The sequence below is a fragment of the Lacerta agilis genome, chromosome 11, assembly GCF_009819535.1.
Source record: "Lacerta agilis isolate rLacAgi1 chromosome 11, rLacAgi1.pri, whole genome shotgun sequence".
In the NCBI taxonomy this organism is placed as follows: domain Eukaryota; kingdom Metazoa; phylum Chordata; class Lepidosauria; order Squamata; family Lacertidae; genus Lacerta; species Lacerta agilis.
The window spans coordinates 58,351,996-58,370,371 of record NC_046322.1 but is presented as its reverse complement, the minus strand read 5'-3'; the positions used below and the strand labels follow the sequence as shown (position 1 = coordinate 58,370,371).

General features: G+C 40.9%; 1 protein-coding gene across 2 annotated transcripts in view; it reads left to right on the top strand.

Annotated features, from left to right (window-relative positions):
- Positions 1-18,376, top strand: part of PCSK5 (proprotein convertase subtilisin/kexin type 5) — a 213,173-nt gene that overhangs the window by 119,207 nt on the left and 75,590 nt on the right. For both annotated transcript variants that reach the window (XM_033164114.1, XM_033164112.1), the window contains exon 10: positions 12,789-12,892. In XM_033164114.1, coding sequence (XP_033020005.1) covers positions 12,789-12,892 — 104 coding nt within the window. The remainder of the gene's footprint in view (positions 1-12,788; positions 12,893-18,376) is intronic.

Below are 18,376 nucleotides of genomic sequence, written 5' to 3'. Positions count from 1 at the left end.
GGTTTTGGCAACTGCAGGGCAAAAGCAAGGCACACACTAATATTTATCCCTTCATCAGCCTTAATATCTGATAAGATGCAATGCTGACACCTGAATATACAACCTGGACTTACATAATGAGCAGCAGGTGTGTGCATCACCAAACATGAACAAACAACTCACATGCAAACCAAAGCAAAAATGGTGTGTTACATAGCCCTGTAAATTAGAAACATTACGTTGGATTTTTTTTTGCATCCAATTCTGTTACTCTATTGTACAGCCCTGATTTAGTTCGAATGTTGTCACCACACCTAACCCAATGTGACTGCTTTTCTCAGACAGAATATTATATAGGTACATATAAGGGGTGGTGGACCTTTTCCACCCTGAGGGCCACATCCCCTTCTGTGCAATCTTCCAGAGGCCAGATGGCAGTGGTGGGTGGAGGCAGAGGCAGAAGTGGGCACAGCAACAAGTGCAGATGTTGCCTTTCTCCTTCATGCAGACAACCAAAAAACATCAGAGCTCAATGACACATTCCAGCCAGGCAAAAACAAGAGGGTGGAAAGTCAGTAGGGTCATGGAGTTGGGAGCAGCCTGGAGGGAGGCATATTTGGTTTCCTACTCCTGGTATACATGCTGAAGTATAATGTCTGGGGATAGTGGAAAAATGTGGGAAGTTGTTGCTTATCTGTACTATCAATGAACTATGACTTAAGGACAACGTTCTTTGAAGTCTTAAGAAATTGGAAGGCACACAGATGTATTAATTCTCCATAGAGTATGAAGAATTTGTTGCTCTCTCGGCTGTAAATTATATTCCTAATGTTCTTTAAATTAGAATGTGAATTTTGGATGAATCACTGGATTTGGATTTATCTTAAGCTGCACAAAATACTGGAAGATGTTTGGGTTAGCCTCTGAGTGATGGGTAATTTGTGGAACAGCCAGGCAGCTGTGTTATGTTCTGTTTATGACCTTTTGGGGTGGAGTTTTGTGGAAACTGTAGAAGGGAGAAATGTGTTGGAATACAAGTGTTTTTTAATTTCTTTTTTTCTTTGTGGTCTACTGGCAAATTAATTAATTGGACAGCAGAGGGGTTGCAACATAGAAGGGTTCAAAGATGTGAATAAAATTAGCTTTAGCAAAAATGTAAAATTCTATTGAAGGCAGCCCTGTTTAGGGAAACTTTTAATCTGTGATATTTTAATGTATTTTAATATTTGTTGGAAGCCGCCCAGAGTGGCTGGGGAGACCCAGCCAGATAGGCGGGGTACAAATAATAAGTTGTTGTTGTTGTTGTTGTTGTTGTTGTTATATAATACTTGGAAAGTCTCTTACATCACTATCTGATGCATGTTTACTCAGAAGAACTCCCACTGTGTTCAGTGAGCTTACTGCCAGGTTAATGTGCATTGGATTGATGTCTAAGGCTGTAATCATATACAAACTCACCTCGGAACAAGTCTCATTAAACTCACTTCTAAATAGGCACGTATGGGATTGTTCTGTTACTTCAATATAGTATACTTTAGGGGGGAAACCTCTTGTTGATTTTATTCCTCCTGCTTCAATGCAAACCATGAGGTAACAGCCCAGCATACTTTCTTTTATTTTGATCAGGAATAACAGAGTAGAAAGCACGGGGGGGGGCACCTCCACTCACCTGACCCCTTGTTGGTCAAATAGCTGCTGCTTAACCGGAGGTAGAGGTGGAGGTATGCCAGATTGACTCCACAGGGACACTGCACCAGCCTTGCCACTGCCTCATGCCTCTACTCTTTGGTAACCAAGGAAAAAAGTATAAAATACTCAGCCATGACAATCCCTAAAACGAGGTGAAAGTATAGTAAAGATATAACCCAAACTTAACTAAACGCAACTCTTAATCATGTTTTTGTAGCATCTTGTCACAGGAGCCCGTGCGGCTTCGTTTTTTCAAAGTAATGAGTTTTGTTATCAGAATTGTTTAGGTTAGCTAACCTGAGTTCAACTAACATGAAATAGTTTGGGAGGATTCTCCCCCTACTGCTCTTTATTCTTTTGGTTTGACTTTTGTAGCTTTCTGTAGTTTCTATAATTAATTTCCCTCTGAGGAAACAGACTCTTATCCAGTGAAACCCTCGTTAGGGTTTTAGTTATGAGGGTTTTCATTTGAGTTGTATATATTTTTGTCTAATTCCACTTAGTTGTTTAGGGGCCCTCACCCCAATTGTTGGAGTTGCGTTTAGTTAAGTTTGGGTTATATCTTTACTACACTTTCACCTCGTTTTAGGGATTGTCACGGCTGAGTATTTTATACTTTTTTCCTTGGTTATTATATCCCATGACTGTCTTTCTGTTTTTTCTGTACTCTTTGGTAAGCAGCAGCAACCAACTAGAGCAGGGGTCAGCAAACTTTTCCAGCAGGGGGCCGGTCCACTGTTCCTCAGACCTTGTGGGGGGCCAGACTATATTTTGAAAAAAATATATGAATGAATTCCTATGCCCCACAAATAACCCAGAGATGCATTTTAAATAAAAGGACACATTCTACACACTGATTCCCAGACCGTCCATGGGCCGGATTGAGAAGGCGATTGGGCCGCATCCGGCCCCCAGGCCTTAGTTTGGGGACCCCTGAACTAGAGGTCAGCTGTGCAACAGTGCCCCGCCATGCCATCTGCTGCTGGGAGCAGATAAGGAGCATTCTATTAAAAAATGTTGTTCTTGCTTCCTCTGTATTTTCAATGGAGTAAGCTCCATTGAATACAATAGGACTTGCTTCTGAGTCTACTTTTTGGAACTGGGTGTTTCTTATGGGCATTGATGCTTGAGGCAAAAGCAGTTGTACTCCGTCTGCTCAGCTCCCCTTGGATTCTACATCTTCTGCCAAATGCAATGCTTCACACTTTGTTTTGATGGATTTTATTAGGTAGTCAAAACAAAATAAAAAATAAAAAAATCCTTCCAGTAGCACCTTAGAGAACTAAGTTTGTTCTTGGTGTGAGCTTTCGTGTGCATGCAGGTAGGTGAGGGAATATAATTAACTACCGTATATTTTATTCCCCTACAGACTCACAGACAAATGGAACCACTTACCACTTGTGGTTAAAAGTGTGGGGCCGAGCAGAGTTTAAATCCCATCTTAGGCAGTTTAATTAGAAGCATAAGAATTAGCTGTTAGGCTGATCTCCCCTTTATGACCCCATTTATCAAAGAAACATGCTGCAGACTGAAATGTAAGTTTAAAACATATAGTTTACTCACAGTTGAGTATTTGTGTTTAGCAGTAACTGCATTCAAAGTACCAGTAACTGAAGGTAAAATATTTGCGTTTGCAGCAAAAACAGCTTCAGGCATGTGCCTGATGCTGGACTGAGCAATTGGAGGCACATCCGCCTTCATGGCTGGCTGGGGAGAGTGGGGGGGGGGGAGGAACAGGAAATACTTTTTTGCCGCTTCTTTCCTCCCTGAAGAGGAGGGGAAATATTATCACATAGAGCCTTTTCTACCAATGATGTTTCTATGGTCTGAGTCAGCCTATTAGCAATAGAGCTCTATGGTCTTAACCGCTTCACATGCTAACTAGCAAAAAACATTCATTGTTAGATTTGACTGAATAGCTCCCCCACTTTTAATATTCTGCTCTGTTGTTTTTCCATTGTGGCATTTGGAAATATAGTCTGCTTATCCCAGCCCTCTTAAAATCACGTGCACCTTCATATTCTGCTGCTGACATGCTTGTACAAAAACATCTCTCCTTAGGAGATGACACCAGCAGTTTAAGGATTCATTTTTGAACCTGCCCATTTAATACACTGTCTCTAGTCTGAATGTGTGACCCTCTAAACAAGATGAACTGGTTGTTGTTGCTATTCCCAAGTAATTGAGCCCTTTGGTCAAGTAACTGAGCCTATTAAGTTTGCATAAATAGGGACCTATGAATAATTCAGAGGATAGGGTGAAAGCAAAGAACTCCTTATTGTTCTGCCCCCTTCCTTTCCTTTGAAAGAAATTACCCATTCCTCCCCCCCAATTCTTTCAAAAGAGAACAAAAATTCTCTCCCCCCACTCCATTTCACCATGCAAAAGAATCCTTTGAAGGTGAAAATTGAGATCTGAGGATATTTTCTGTTGTGTATACATCCTGAGACCTCAGTTCACGAACCCCTTTTGGTCCAAGGCATCGTTTTGCAGTTGCAAGTGTTAGACACAATTCCTTAAATGTTGGGGGGGGCAAAGGGAGCACCTTTTACAGGTTTAGACTGATACGCTAGCTGCAGCACTATCTAGAGACAGGTGATTTGGCCTCAATTCGTCATGGACTAGTGTGTCTAGACTACTGCAATGTGCTCCATGTGGAGCTAATTTTAAAGACAAGTTTGGAAATTTCAACTGGTACAGAAATGTTATTGATGCAAATAATGAGTTTGGACCATATGGTGCCATTACTGAAACAGTTGCACTACTTACAGTTGCAATGAGGTTTGGGGCTCAATTTCAAGTTCTGGTTTTAGCTTTTAAATCCCTTTATTGTTTTGAACCAGATTACTTGAAGGACTTCGTCATTTATATTCTTCCTTTTTATGATAAAATCAAACACAATCGGGTTTACACATAAAAAAATGAAATTACAAAATTAAAACACTTAATAAAACAAAGCATGAAAATTTTATGTAAAGTAGCACAGCAGACGTATGCCACATTATGCAAATGAATAGTAAATGTTAAAGGCAATCAGCCATGTACTCCAGTAAGGTAGGGACTGTGCACACTTTCTCCAGACATTGTTTAGAACAGAAGTGAGCTAATTATATATATTTTCCACTTCCAACTTCTCAAATTTACTACCTTTATAAATCCTTTGGGGACATTCTGAAGAGTGAGGGCAACTCCTTGTGAGTATCATGTGAGGAAGATTTGCCATTTGTTTTTTGGCTGATGGGTCCATATTTCAGCCCCACACACCCCTTGCTCATTTTTATTAATACTAAACATTCTGGGGTGTACAATCCAAAACAGTAAGCAAATGTTAATGAGCCATTTGGGGACTCTTTTCTGGTAAAAATATAGTTTGGTTTTTGAAATGTGGCCAGTTATCTATCAGTATTGAGTATTAGTCTTGCTAATACAATTTTTTTCAGCCTTCAAGAGGCTTAACAAGAGGTTAGCAACTATCTCTTGGGAAGTTAAATGAGTGCTGAATCAATTAAGATTAATGAGTTTATGTCTCTGAAAGGATGCAACTTTGATATATTTTGCATCTTTCTAGGAAAAAGTGCTATTTTTCTAGAAAAAAGATGCCAGAACTGAACAAAAACCCTGCATCTACTTTTTTCTACATACCTTTAAAGGGGGCTTCCCTATCCCTGCACATACCACATAATTCTGAGTCAGAAAAAGCAACACGTGAAGCAACTCTGAAAATCACGTCTGAGTAGTGGTGGTGTTAAAGGGCCAGTAGTCCTGAGGCTCACACATAGAAGGGAAACAGCATTGGCAAACAACACTGTACATCTGTGTTTGAAATTAACAGATCCCTTTTCTTCGGTGAAAATGTAACCCAGGGCCAGGAGTAGCTTCGGTACTTTGGGTTTGCCCAATGCTCCATATATGCTGGGCAGTGACTTCTGTGCAGAGTTACGTTCTGAGAGTCCATATACTTAGCCTGCAAATTTAATCAAAGTGAAGTTCATTAATTCCTTTTTTCTGGATCAGGGAAATGCTGTGGATGTAGGGTATCTTGATTTCAGTAAAGCTTTTATCAAAGTCCCCCATGATATTCTTGTGGAGAAACTGGTAAAATGTGGGTTGAATGAGGTACCTGTTAGGTGGATTTGTAGCTGGTTGACCGACCGAACCCAAGGAGTTCCTCGTCATCTTGGAGAAAAAGTGACAAGTAGGGAGCCACAGGGTTCTTTCCTGGGCCTGTTGTTGTTCAACGTCTTTTAAACGACTTGCATGAAGGAATTGAGGGGATACTCATCAAATTTGCAGGTGACACCAAACTGGGAGAGGCAGCTAATGCCATAGAAGGCAGAATCATAATTCAATATGTCCTTAACAGATTGGAGAACTGGGCACAAGCTAACAAAATGAATTTCAATAGGAACAAATGTGAGGTTCTGCACTTAGGCAGGAAGAACCAGATGCACAAATATAGGATGGGGGGCACCTGGCTTACGGATCTAGGGGTCTTGGTGGACCCTAGGCTTAACATGAGACAACAGTGTGATGCAGCTGCAAAAAGGGCTACTTCTATTCTTGGCTGCATCAGCAATAGTGTCCAGATCAAATGGAAGCAATACAGTGGTACCTTGGTTTACAACCATTTTGGATTGCAACCATGTCAAAGTGTGTGGCCCTCTTTTTTTTGGATTACAACCCCTTTTTTTGGGGGGGAGGCCCTGTTGGCGAAAGCATGCCTTGGGTTACAACCTGTTTTGGTTTACAACTGGACCTCCAGAAGGGATTATGGTTGTAAACCAAGGTACCACTGTAGTACTACTCTATTCTGCCATGTTCAGGCAAACCTGGAATACTGTGTCCAATTTTGGGTACCACAATTTAAGAAGCATATTGACAAGCTGGAACATGTGCAGAGGAGGACAACTAAGATGATCAAGGGTCTGGAAACCAAGCTTTATGAGGAATGGTTGAGGGAGTTGGGTATGTTTAGCCTGGAAAAGAGGAAAAAACAAAATCGGAAATTCTTTCTAGTAGCACCTTAGAGACCAACTGAGTTTGTTCCTGGTATGAGCTTTCGTGTGCATGCACACTTCTTCAGATACACTGAAACAGAAGTCACCAGATCCTTAAATATAGTGAGGGAGTGGGGAGGGGTATTGCTCAGAAGGGTGGTGGGAATGGGTGATCAGCTGATAGGTGTGGAAAACCTGTTGACGACTCTTAACGGCTGTAATTAGTCTTGCAGGGAAAGGCAAGTGGTGAGATGGCTAAAGATAGCTTTGTTATGTATAATGAGATAAGAATCCAATGTCTTTGTTCAGACCAGGTTTCTCCGTGGTTTTAAGTTTGGTGATTAGTTGTAATTCAGCCACTTCTCTTTCCAGTCTATTTCTGAAATTTCTTTGTATTAAGACAGCTACTTTGAGATCTTTTATAGAATGTCCTGGGAGATTGAAGTGTTCTCCTACTGGTTTCTCTGTCTTGTGATTCCTGATATCAGATTTATGTCCATTTATCCTTTGGCGTAGGGTTTGGCCTGTTTGTCCAATATAGAGAGCTGAAGGGCACTGTTGGCATTTGATTGCATACACAATGTTGGAAGATGAGCAATTAAATAGTCCTGAGATGGTGTGTTTGATGTTGTTGGGACCAGTAATGGTGTTGTCCGGGTTTATGTGGCAGCAAAGTTGGCATCTGGGTTTATTGCAGGCTCTGGTACCAGTGTCCATGTTGAGTCCTGTTGTAGTATTATTGTGGGTGAGGAGCTGTTTGAGATTGGGTGGCTGTCTGTAGGCGATGTAGGGTCTTCCTCCCAGAGCTTGAGAAAGAGAACTGTCATTGTCTAGAAGAGGAGACAGAGAGAAGATAAGAAAGTCATCTTTAAGTGGTAGGTCCATTGTGTGGAGACGGTGGCTATTTGGTGACAAAGAGAAGGTGGAACTACTCAACACCTATTTTGCCTCTGGTCTTCACTCGAAAGCAAAGTGATGCCCAACCTGGTGGTGATAACAGGATAAAATGATGTAAAGAGGAACCTGCAGCCCAGGATAGGAAGAGAGGAAGTAAGGTAACACCTACCTACTTTAATCAGGAGGAGATATGATAGCCATCTTTCAATATCTCAAGGGCTGTCACATGGAAGATGTCTGGTTTTTTCCTGCTCTGGAGGGTAGGACTTGAACCAGAGGCTTCAAGTTACAAGAAAGGAGATTCTGACTAAACATTCAGAAAATCTTTCTGTTTGACTGTGGAACGGTCTCCCTCAGTAGGTGGTGGACTCTCCTTCCTTGGAGGTTTCTAAGCAGAGGTTGGATGGCCATCAGTCATGTATGTTCTAGTTGAGATTCCAGTATTACAGGGGGGTGGACTAGATGACCCTTGGGATTACTTCCAAGTCTATGGTTCTATGATTCTTATTCCCTACACCCAGTGCTCCAGTGCAAGAGGTGTTTCAACTAATTAGAGTCCACCTTTACATCAGAACACAGGATAATGAACCTGGTTGTTATGATCCTGATTGTTAACAAACAATAGTTTCGACTGACCTCAGTTTTCCCAGTTTGGGTGTAACTTGGATGTAATCCCAAATTTAAAAGTAGAAGCCTCTTCTTCCATTCTCCTCCTTGTGACTGTGCTAAATGAGACAGGGGGAGTACATGAGCCTGAGGCTCATTCCTATGATGCTAAAAACTCTAATTTAGTTCTGCATTTGAAACAGCCCAATATATTACAAACTAAATGAATACAAGAACCTTGAACCTGGTCTGACAACATAGGGGTAGCCAGTAGAATTTTTTTTATCACTGGTGTTATGTTCTGGTGGTTGTCTGTCCCCGCCAACTGTTCAACTGCAGCATTTTGCACTAGCTGGAGCTTCCCGACCAGGCGCAAGGGTAGCCCCACATGGAGCACATTGCGATAATCAACTCTTGAAGTTACAAATGCATGAATCTCCCTGGCCAAGCTATTCCAGTCCAAGAATGGCCATAGTAGCTGTAGCTAGTGAGAAGGATTGATCCAGGAGACTCTCAAAAGAAGAGCAGCAAAAAAGTAAATGCTTGAATTTGCAAACCTGCCAGAACCCCCCCCCCCTTTTGGGGGGGGGGAATTAGTCACAGCACAGTTAGGTCCTCAGTTCATATGCTGCTCATGCCCACTTCAAATGTCGGGTGAAATATAGTTATTTAAATTAAGAAAAAATAAGTTGCATATCTAGTAATTCAAATAGTAAGTAAGTAGTTAACATTGGAGAAATTAATCAAAATATATTTGTTAATTAATATTAGGTACAGTAATTTGAAACATGATGGTTGAGTATGCAGGAAATCAGTAGGCGCCACAGTGTCCTCTAGTGACAGCAAGACTTAACAACAACTCAGGTACACACTGTGACAAGGGGAACCCTGGAGAAGCTAGAGGAGCCTGGCTGTGCACAGAAGTTCTAAAATAAGGACCAAAACAGAATGGCCACCACAGTGGAGATTTTTGAAAGATATGACTCTCTCTTGTACTTTCACCAAAAGGAAAAGTTATATGTCTGTGTTCTGTGCTTTGTACTGCCAAATGCAATCTATGTTGGATTAGTGAGATTTGTTTCAGGGTGGTCTTGCTCAGAGTTTTTTTAATCCATGCCTTTTTGCAGCTATGGTCATTGGAATACTATATTTTAAAATGTTCGTGAATTTGCACATATTATGTTTGTTCAGATTTATTGCCACATATACAATTGAGAAGCTACGTTATGCAATCAGGAGTGTTGATTTGTTTTTCATTTCTTGATTTATTTTTTTTGGTCAAAGGGAAAGTGGGGGGGGGGGACCTTTGATCACAAACCAGCTCATTACCATAAGTGTATTTTCTCCCCTTGTGTTGGGCACACTGCAGGTATATTTAATAAGAGCATTCACTAGGGAAATTATTGTTTGGATTGGGTTTAATACCACATAAGAGAGAAAATATATTATTAAAATCTTACATTTGAACACATAAACATTGTTGGTCAAAGTGAGGCCTATGCTTTAATTTTTGGCATTTTTGTTGCTAGTTTGCAACAACCAAAGATAATTTTAAATATATAAAGCAATAAGTGATATCTCCTATGTATTCTATTGCAACATCTCCCTTGGAGATTATTAACATCATAAACTTAAGGTAAAGGTAAAGGGACCCCTGACCATTAGGTCCAGTCGTGTCCGACTCTGGGATTGCGGCACTCATCTCGTGTTACTGGCCAAGGGAGCCGGCGTACAGCTTCCAGGTCATGTGGCCAACATGACTAAGCCGCTTCTGGCGAACCAGAGCAGCTCACGGAACCGCCGTTTAACCTTCCCGCTGGAGCGGTACCTATTTATCTACTTGCACTTTGACGTGCTTTCGAACTGCTAGGTTGGCAGGAGCTGGGACCGAGCAATGGGAGCTCACCCCGTTGCAGGGATTCGAACCACCGACCTTCTGATCGGCAAGCCCTAGGCTCAGTGGTTTAGACCACAGCGCCACCCGCATCCCATCATAAACTTAGTATGCATATTAATGGCCTCATTCTGTTTCCAGTCTGAACCCATGCCTGGACCTTCATCCATTCATTCAAGGAAATCTAGAAAGCTTTAACATACACCATGGTGTGATGACTGCATACTTTTATCAGAATTAAATATCACCATTTAATGTCAATAATCAGTATTAATATGCTATAAAAGAAAAAGCAATGCGATATTTCTCTTGAAGGAAATGTGGTGTGTATATTCAGAACATCATTATTTTTTTTCAAGTTCCAAAACTAACTCAAACCTTGGGCATGGAGAATAGATTGCAACACATTCATTTTCAATAAAACCAGGGGAGATGTAAAACATATAGCAATGTGAGATCTCTCTTGAAGATTGCTGTTTATGATCAGAACCAGGGCTGGCTCACCTCTGAGACTAGGCAAGGTGACTGCCTTGGATGGCAGGATCCATTGGGGCAGCAGATCCCAGCAGATCCCACATAGATCTTTATTCCTCCACCCCCCCTGTGCTCCTGATGAAGATCTGTACTCACCCCTTCTTCCTTTGCGAATAAGGGGGGTGCCATTTTGTGGTTTGTCTTGGGTGCCAAAATGTATTGTCCCGGCCCTGATCAGAACAAATTCTCTGTATCAAATTTGAAAGCAAAATAAATTGTAATGCAAGAGGTGAAGCTAAGCCTCTTGAATATTATACTTGGTAGTCTTCTTCTAACTAACAATATTCAGACACAACACACTTGAAAATAAAATACATTTTTAGCACTGTGTGTAAAACTATCCTCTGAGACGATTCCTTCCCCCATTTTCTCTCACAGTTGTTCAGATTGTAGTCCTGATTTACCTGAAAGTAAATCCCATTAAACTCAGTGGAATTTACTTTTGGGTAGACATGTACAGAATTGTTCTTTTAATAGTTTACTTGCTATATATATTTCTCATAGGCCAAGAAGGGTTTGTCATACAGAGCTGATATTTATACATCTCCAATCTAAAGCTGAACTGTTATGGCAGAGCGTTTGATTTCCCCATCAATGAGTGTAGAAGAACTGATGGAATCAATGTCCTTTTGTTGCCTAGGGAAGTCCTAGTTTTACACCAGAATATTCACAGTTCACCTTTTTGAAAGTTGGATGATTTGGGGAATGTTTCCAAGCCACTTTTATTTGTATTAGTGGGAACATGAGAGCATTTATGCATCAACAAATAGTCAAGCAGTTATAGATAGAAATTTGGCAGGCAATGATGAGTACTTGAGCTTTCATTTCCTACTTTTATTTTGTTTAATTTCCATATTTGTGAAATCAAGCATTATTTGAATCTTCTATGGTACATTTTATTGTTTAGCTGTAGGATTGGAATGCATATAATATTACCATTATTATTAAAAAATATTTGAGGAATTGCATATGAAGCATAGTAGAAAATCTTTCTGTGTTTTATTTTAAAGTGTCCAACAGCTGCATTTGTTCCAGTGCTATAGGTTCATTCTTTTGTAGGAAGAATATGGGTTCTGTTCAAAATTGAGCTGGACAAAGAAACCTTTTGGATTATCTGTGGGAATTGGATGGTTATTTTGCCTGACAACTTAATCTCATCCATATTATTATTTCATTTCTATTTACTGCTCAGATGCTTCCAGAGACTGGCTTTTCTTTTCATTTTCATTTTCTTTTTTGTCTTTTTTGTGGGTGATCGACACATTGATGTACTAACATGAAAGTAAAGCATCACCTGGACATGAACTGTACTGATTGCTGCTAATTCAAATGTATTAGCAGACTCAGCATAGGAAAACAGCAGCAAGACTAGCAGTAGTTGCTCACAATTCCATTGCTAACAGAAACCACAGTTATACCTGAAAGCAACCATAAATTGCCTATTATTTCAGTGCTCTTGGACAGATAAGTATTCTTACCATTTAGACACTACAGAGTTAAGCATTTTGTAAATTGTTTAAATTAATAAAAGACAATTATTTTCTTCTATTACAGTTTTTAAAAAAAGAGATTTACAGTGCAATGTGAATTTCAGCCTCTACCCAGCAGGGTTTAATGAAGCCAGAAGCTTCTGGAGCCACGCTATTCACTTTAGATGGGAGCAAAGGTCAGGTTGCAGGCAAATCTTGCACCAGCCTGGAACACTGCCATGTGGTGGCAGTGAGGCCGACATAGCTCCTACTCCTCTCTGTCCCCAGAATGCCCCATTGTGGGATTTTCTGCAGGATCCACATCAGCAGTGTGATACTGGCATCGCTCTCTGGTCAGGGGATGGAGAGATCATTAAGTTGTCCTCCAAGACATCAGCAAGTGGGTGATGGGGAAAGTAGTTTAGGAACCACTGATAGATGATATAGATAGATAGATGATAGAAAGAAAGAAAGAAAGAAAGAAAGAAAGAAAGAAAGAAAGATGTTCTTCCTGTAACTATGAACCACTTCATGCTTGTAAAAAAAAATTATGAAAATTATGAAGATTGAAATATATTGTAGTCTTTTAACACTGTATATTGGCTTGAATACTTTGAGAAAGGTTTCTGTTCTTTGCTTTGTGTCACTCTCTCCGCCTCCCTCTCCTCCTTTGGCTTTTCTTATTTTTTTGTTGTAAAATGACTGTTCACTGTCTTTCCCTAGTCGACTACTGACCTGGAGAGATATACAGCATATCATTGTAAGGACTTCACGGGCAGGGCATCTGATTGCTAATGACTGGAAAACCAACGGGGCTGGTTACAAGGGTGAGTATTCCCTTCCTATTCATCATTGCAAACCCCCTTTCACCCCTACCTTTCAAAAGAGAAAAATCTCATACACTTTGCAGGCCAGTTAGAGCTATTCTATTTTGATTAATAAAATAAACAAGACTATGAGGTCAAAACATTTGGGAAGTCTGCCTCCTTGTGGCTTTACCAGCCACTTGTATCATGTATCCATGCCTTATGCAAGTTAAAGGAAACCTGATTGGAACAGTTAATATAGGTTGATTTTGGAGGCAAAAATGCCCTCAGCCCTAGCCACCATGCGCAATTGACAGGAATTGGCAGCCACAAGTTCCCCATCTCTAGTACAAAGGAAGCTAACCAACACATAGTTCCAAGTTCAAGTGCACCAACAAACTTCAAGGTGTAAACTATTAGCTGTATGCCACCACTGTGCCAAAACAATAAATGACATCATTGACCACATTTGCAGAAAGTTTTTAATGGTAGTCCTGGGGAAAATATTTGCTGATACAATATATCTAAGCTTATATGATATTTCTTTTATGCAACTTGCATGAATATTTAATTTATGAATAACAAAAAGGCATATGCTTAAGAAGGAAATATGACCCTTTCACTTTTGGTTCCTGAAAACAAAAAACTAAAATGGGCTGCATGCAAGTGGTGGGTGAAATCAGAGCCAAAAAACGGGGGTGGAGCAACAGATGGGACTCTTACCTTTTCCTGGTGGGCTACAGTCCAGCCATGAAAACGTGCTCTATGCAGGCAAGCAGCAGGCATTTCCGGACACATTCCAGCCCGTTAAAAACAAGCCAGGAAAGTGCAAAGCATGGCCAATTGGTTGAATGACCTAGGGACATGGCCAGGGGAAAGTCCTGGGGGCTGGATAGAGAGGCCATGAGGGCCACATTTAGTCCCCAGGACTGAGGTTCCCCACCCCAGATGTATGTCATCAGGCAAGACTTGCCGGCTAGGCTACTTTTCTCTGGGCATATTTTTTCATCTGTGCCCTATCTTGGCTCGGTATCATAAGCACAAAGGTATATAAAATGGCAGGGCTGGAGGAAAGTACACTGTGCCATATTATGTGGGATATTGAGGCACTGTTTTCATGTGGGATTCATTCACATGCTGGCAGATTCAGATTGCACAAAGTTGATTTAGTGTTCTTGAACACCCCCCCCCAAAAGACCCAATCAGACCTTTTGTAAGAAGGGAATTGACTGGAAAATGCACTGTAAAGAGTGAGATAACAATTGCTTAACACAACATCATATACCCCACAAACAAATCAGAAAGAATTTTCAAAAAACAGCTGATGTTGTCTAACCAAACAAACTTTGTACAGACGTATCAGAATGAATGAATAGGTTGTCAGGAATCAACCAAATTCTTTGCATGAATATAGCATCACATTTCGTTTTCTGTATGTGCTCATACATGCTAATATCTAGAATGCTGTATTTGTCATGTTTTCTGCCATAGTGGCAGTAATTTATGAAATCTATTGTATTTTACAGTATTTGTCAATATGTATATACTGTATGTGAAACATTGCAATATTCATATGCAGTTGCAGTAATTCTGTATCTTTTATTTTAAGCTGCTATTGGGAGCCATCTGGTATATGTCAACCATATTTTAGGGTGGGGTTCACACACACACACACACACACACACACACACACCCCACCGCCTGATTAATGCCATAGATGAAGGGATACCAGGAATAGAATGTGACCTAACAAAATTGTTCTTTAGCCTCATGTTGGATTTGGAAAGGGGGGGGGAACTAAAATGGCCCCCATCGCTGTGGAATTGAGGAATCAACTTTAACCCAAATAAAAAGAATAGTTTTAAGTAAATTAGTTTGGCAATGAAAGCTGAGCAATGGTTCCAATAAAACTGTAGCTCTCTCTAAACCTCTTGTTAGTTTTGGATCAAGGAAAAGCAAATGATTTAGATTAAATAACAATATCCAACTTTGAATTTGATGTGAGAGGGGGGAGAATTGCACACTGCTGTTGGCAAGAATGGATCAGTACTTTACTATTACACATGGCGATATTTAGTGTAATATTTCACTATTGTCCTCAACTACAGCCAAGAATAACAATTAAATGCCTGTTTTTCATAGAAGGAATTACTCTGATCAGACTGAGTTTCTTGTAGAAATGTACCATCATTCTCTTGATGGCTGAAACCTATTTCTTCCATGACATGTTCTTACCAAGGCTTATTTGAGAAATTAAGGAAGCAAGCTTCTAAAACTGATATAAGCTGCAATCCTAGCCCCACCTGCCTTGGAGTAAGCCCCATTGAATTCAATAGGACTTACTTCTGAGTAGACATGATTACTCTTGGTTGCACTTTCCTAGGGATTCTATAGAACACTGTGGGACACTTCTGGGAAAACACGTTTAGGATTACACTGTAACACAGGATGCGGGAGAACTGCCTTTTCCCGTGAAAAATGAATAAGAAGCGAGTAGGGGAAAGGAAAGAACGCCTCTTTCTTTTGAAATGGGAAATCAGAGGAGTAAAACAGCAAAAACCTGAAGGAGTCTCAAACTCAACAAAGAGTCAATGAGAGCTGGCACCTGAAAGTGGGTCAGCATGCCTTTTCAGTGGGCTGATTAACTTGCTTGCATGGCAACGCTGTGCCTCAGAGCCGTTGCTCCTACCGATTTGAAGCCAGAAAACAGATGGAAAGAGCTAGAAATGCACCCATTTCTCCCCACAGTAATGGGAGATAAATGAGTGTGTGTGTGTGTGTGTGTGTGTGTGTATCTTTATATTTGCTCCAGCTATGCATGTTGGAGAATGGGCTGCTGGTATTCACTATGACCATCTAGCAAACAGTGTTTTTAAATTTCCATCAGCCAAATGAATTCTAAGTATTCATTTTTTCAGCTTAGAAAACTACATTTTTACTTTCTAACTGCTTGAGATCTGGCTTATTTATAGTGTGCTTTAATAGACGCGGATGGTGCTGTGGTCTAAACCACAGAACCTAGGGCTTGCCGATTGGAAGGTCGGCAGTTCAAATCCCCGCGATGGGGTGAGCTCCCATTGTTTGGTCCCTGCTCCTGACAACCTAGCAGTTCGAAAGCACATCAAAGTGCAAGTAGATAAATAGGTACGGCTCCAGCGGGAAGGTAAACAGCATTTCCGTGCGCTGCTCTGGTTCACCAGAAGTGACTTAGTCATGCTGGCCACATGACCCGGAAGCTGTACGCCGGCTCCCTCGACTAGTAAAGCGAGATGAGCGCCGCATCCCCAGAGTCATCCGCAACTGGACTTAACGGTCAGGGGGCACTTTACCTTTACCTTTTAATAGAAACAGAAAGCTTAATAGACTGTAGTGTGTCCTGCAGGGCTCCTTTTCACCTCATACAACTTTTAGAATAATTAATAAAAGCTCACTCTCTTGCAAAAACAAGAGAACATCCCTTTTCTGTCCTTTCTTCATAGGCTTCAAAACTATTGATCTCTATCTGCTATAGCTTACAACCCTAGGCGACCCAGCCCTGCGTGCTGTGGTTCATACAACATTTTAAATGTGGGGGCCAGGCACCCACAAAGCGCAGCACAGCCAGGCATGCACGCCATGGGGCATACGCACGCAACATCACCAGGCCCCGCTATGTCACAATACTCTGCTACGTGCACGAGGGACATCAGTACACCGGGGGTGTGATGACATGGCACACATGCCCCACATGCCCTGTGGTGTGCACACGCACCCCATTGACATCACACGGCCCCAGGCACCCGCAGTCTTTTCTACATCAGGCAAACACCTGTTTGTTTAGAGGTCATAGACTTTTCAACACACAGGTGATACTCGAAAAATTAGAATATCATGGAAAGGTTCATTTCTTTCAGTAATTCAACTTAAAAGGTGAAGCTAATATATGAGATTGACTCATGACACGCAAAGCGAGATATGTCAAGCCTTTATTTGTTATAATTGTGATGATTATGGTGTACAGCTGATGAGAACCCCAAATTAAAAATTTCAACTTTGGGGTTTTCATCAGCTGTGTGCCATAATCATCACTATTATAACAAGCAAAGGCTTGACATATCTTGCTTTGCATGTAATGAGTCTATCTCATATATTAAACTCCAGTAGCTAATGAAAACAATTCCTTACATAAATGGACTTTTCCACAATATTCTAATTTTTCGAGTTTCACATGTAACTTTAGCTGATGTTAACTGCTGATTGGTTGACTGAGTTTTTATTATCTATCCAGTATGACAGTTTTGTGTTTAGCTGTTTTATGTGTAATTTTAATATTGTAATATTGAGTGCCACTCTGACAATCCTTTTGCTGAAGAAAAGCCATACAAATAAATAAATTAGCAGTAATGTTAATCACAGTATTACAGCTGTCATCCCATGGGGATTCAGTGAATCCCTTGTGTAGGAATAATCCAAGCAAGTCTAGGGTCCCTTCTTGGATTAAAGACTATCTAGATTTGCCAAAACCACTGGAGTTATCTCCCAGCATATCTTCAAAGTTTCCTAAAGATCCTGTAGCCCACCAGAACTTTACTGAAAAGCAATGCTAGCACATACACTAATTAATGGTTTGTTGGGACGAGGACATAGTTTATAGGGTGAGGGACAAAAAAGCTGATCTGCTCTTTCCCCAAATCAAACATCTCCATATCCCTGTGGCAGGTCTGTGGTCTGCAAAGCACCAGTATTTCAGGCAGGGAGATATGGGTATCCAGTCTCCTTGTGCCATACAGTGGTACCCTGGGTTACATACTTAATCCGTTCCAGGTTACAGTTCATAACCCGAAAAGGACGTAACCTGAACAATTTGTTCTGCGCATGCATAGACTGAAAAAACCCGCCAAAAAACCGCAAAAAACACTCTGCGCATGTGCAAATCGCGCACGTGTCGGATTGCGCTTCCAGGTTAGCGGAGTTCGTAACCCGAAAAGTATGCAACCCGAAGCGTACGTAACCTGAGGTACGACTGTACTTGATGTTCAATGACATGGAGAACAGATTTGGGACTTCTTTTTCATAGCAGGAACAATGACATATGCAGGAGCACCAAAAAGATGGAGGGACTTTCCTTGCTCTGGCAACTAAATGCGGTATAAGTGAGGCTTTCAGGGTTCACAATTGTTTATGGCAGGGGAACATAGCTAAAGTCAAAGAATGGGAGAAATAATCAAGCAGATGCTGTATAGCTCTTTCCTTTTCTACTTCATGCTAGCAATTTGGCAATACTTCATTGCACAATTGTATAATGGAGGTGAGGTGAAGCTGTGAATTCCCCTTGGGGTGGCATGAGTCCGGATGGGGCTGCCATGATGACCTCCTTCACTTCAAAATGTAGCACTACATCACTGTCACAGGGGACCATTCTGTGTAGTCTAGAGAAAAACTAGGCTTCAGAACTGCACAGTTCCAATATTCTTTAAAGTAAGTGGATATTTCCCTTGTTTACAATACCTAAACAGTCTTAAAGAA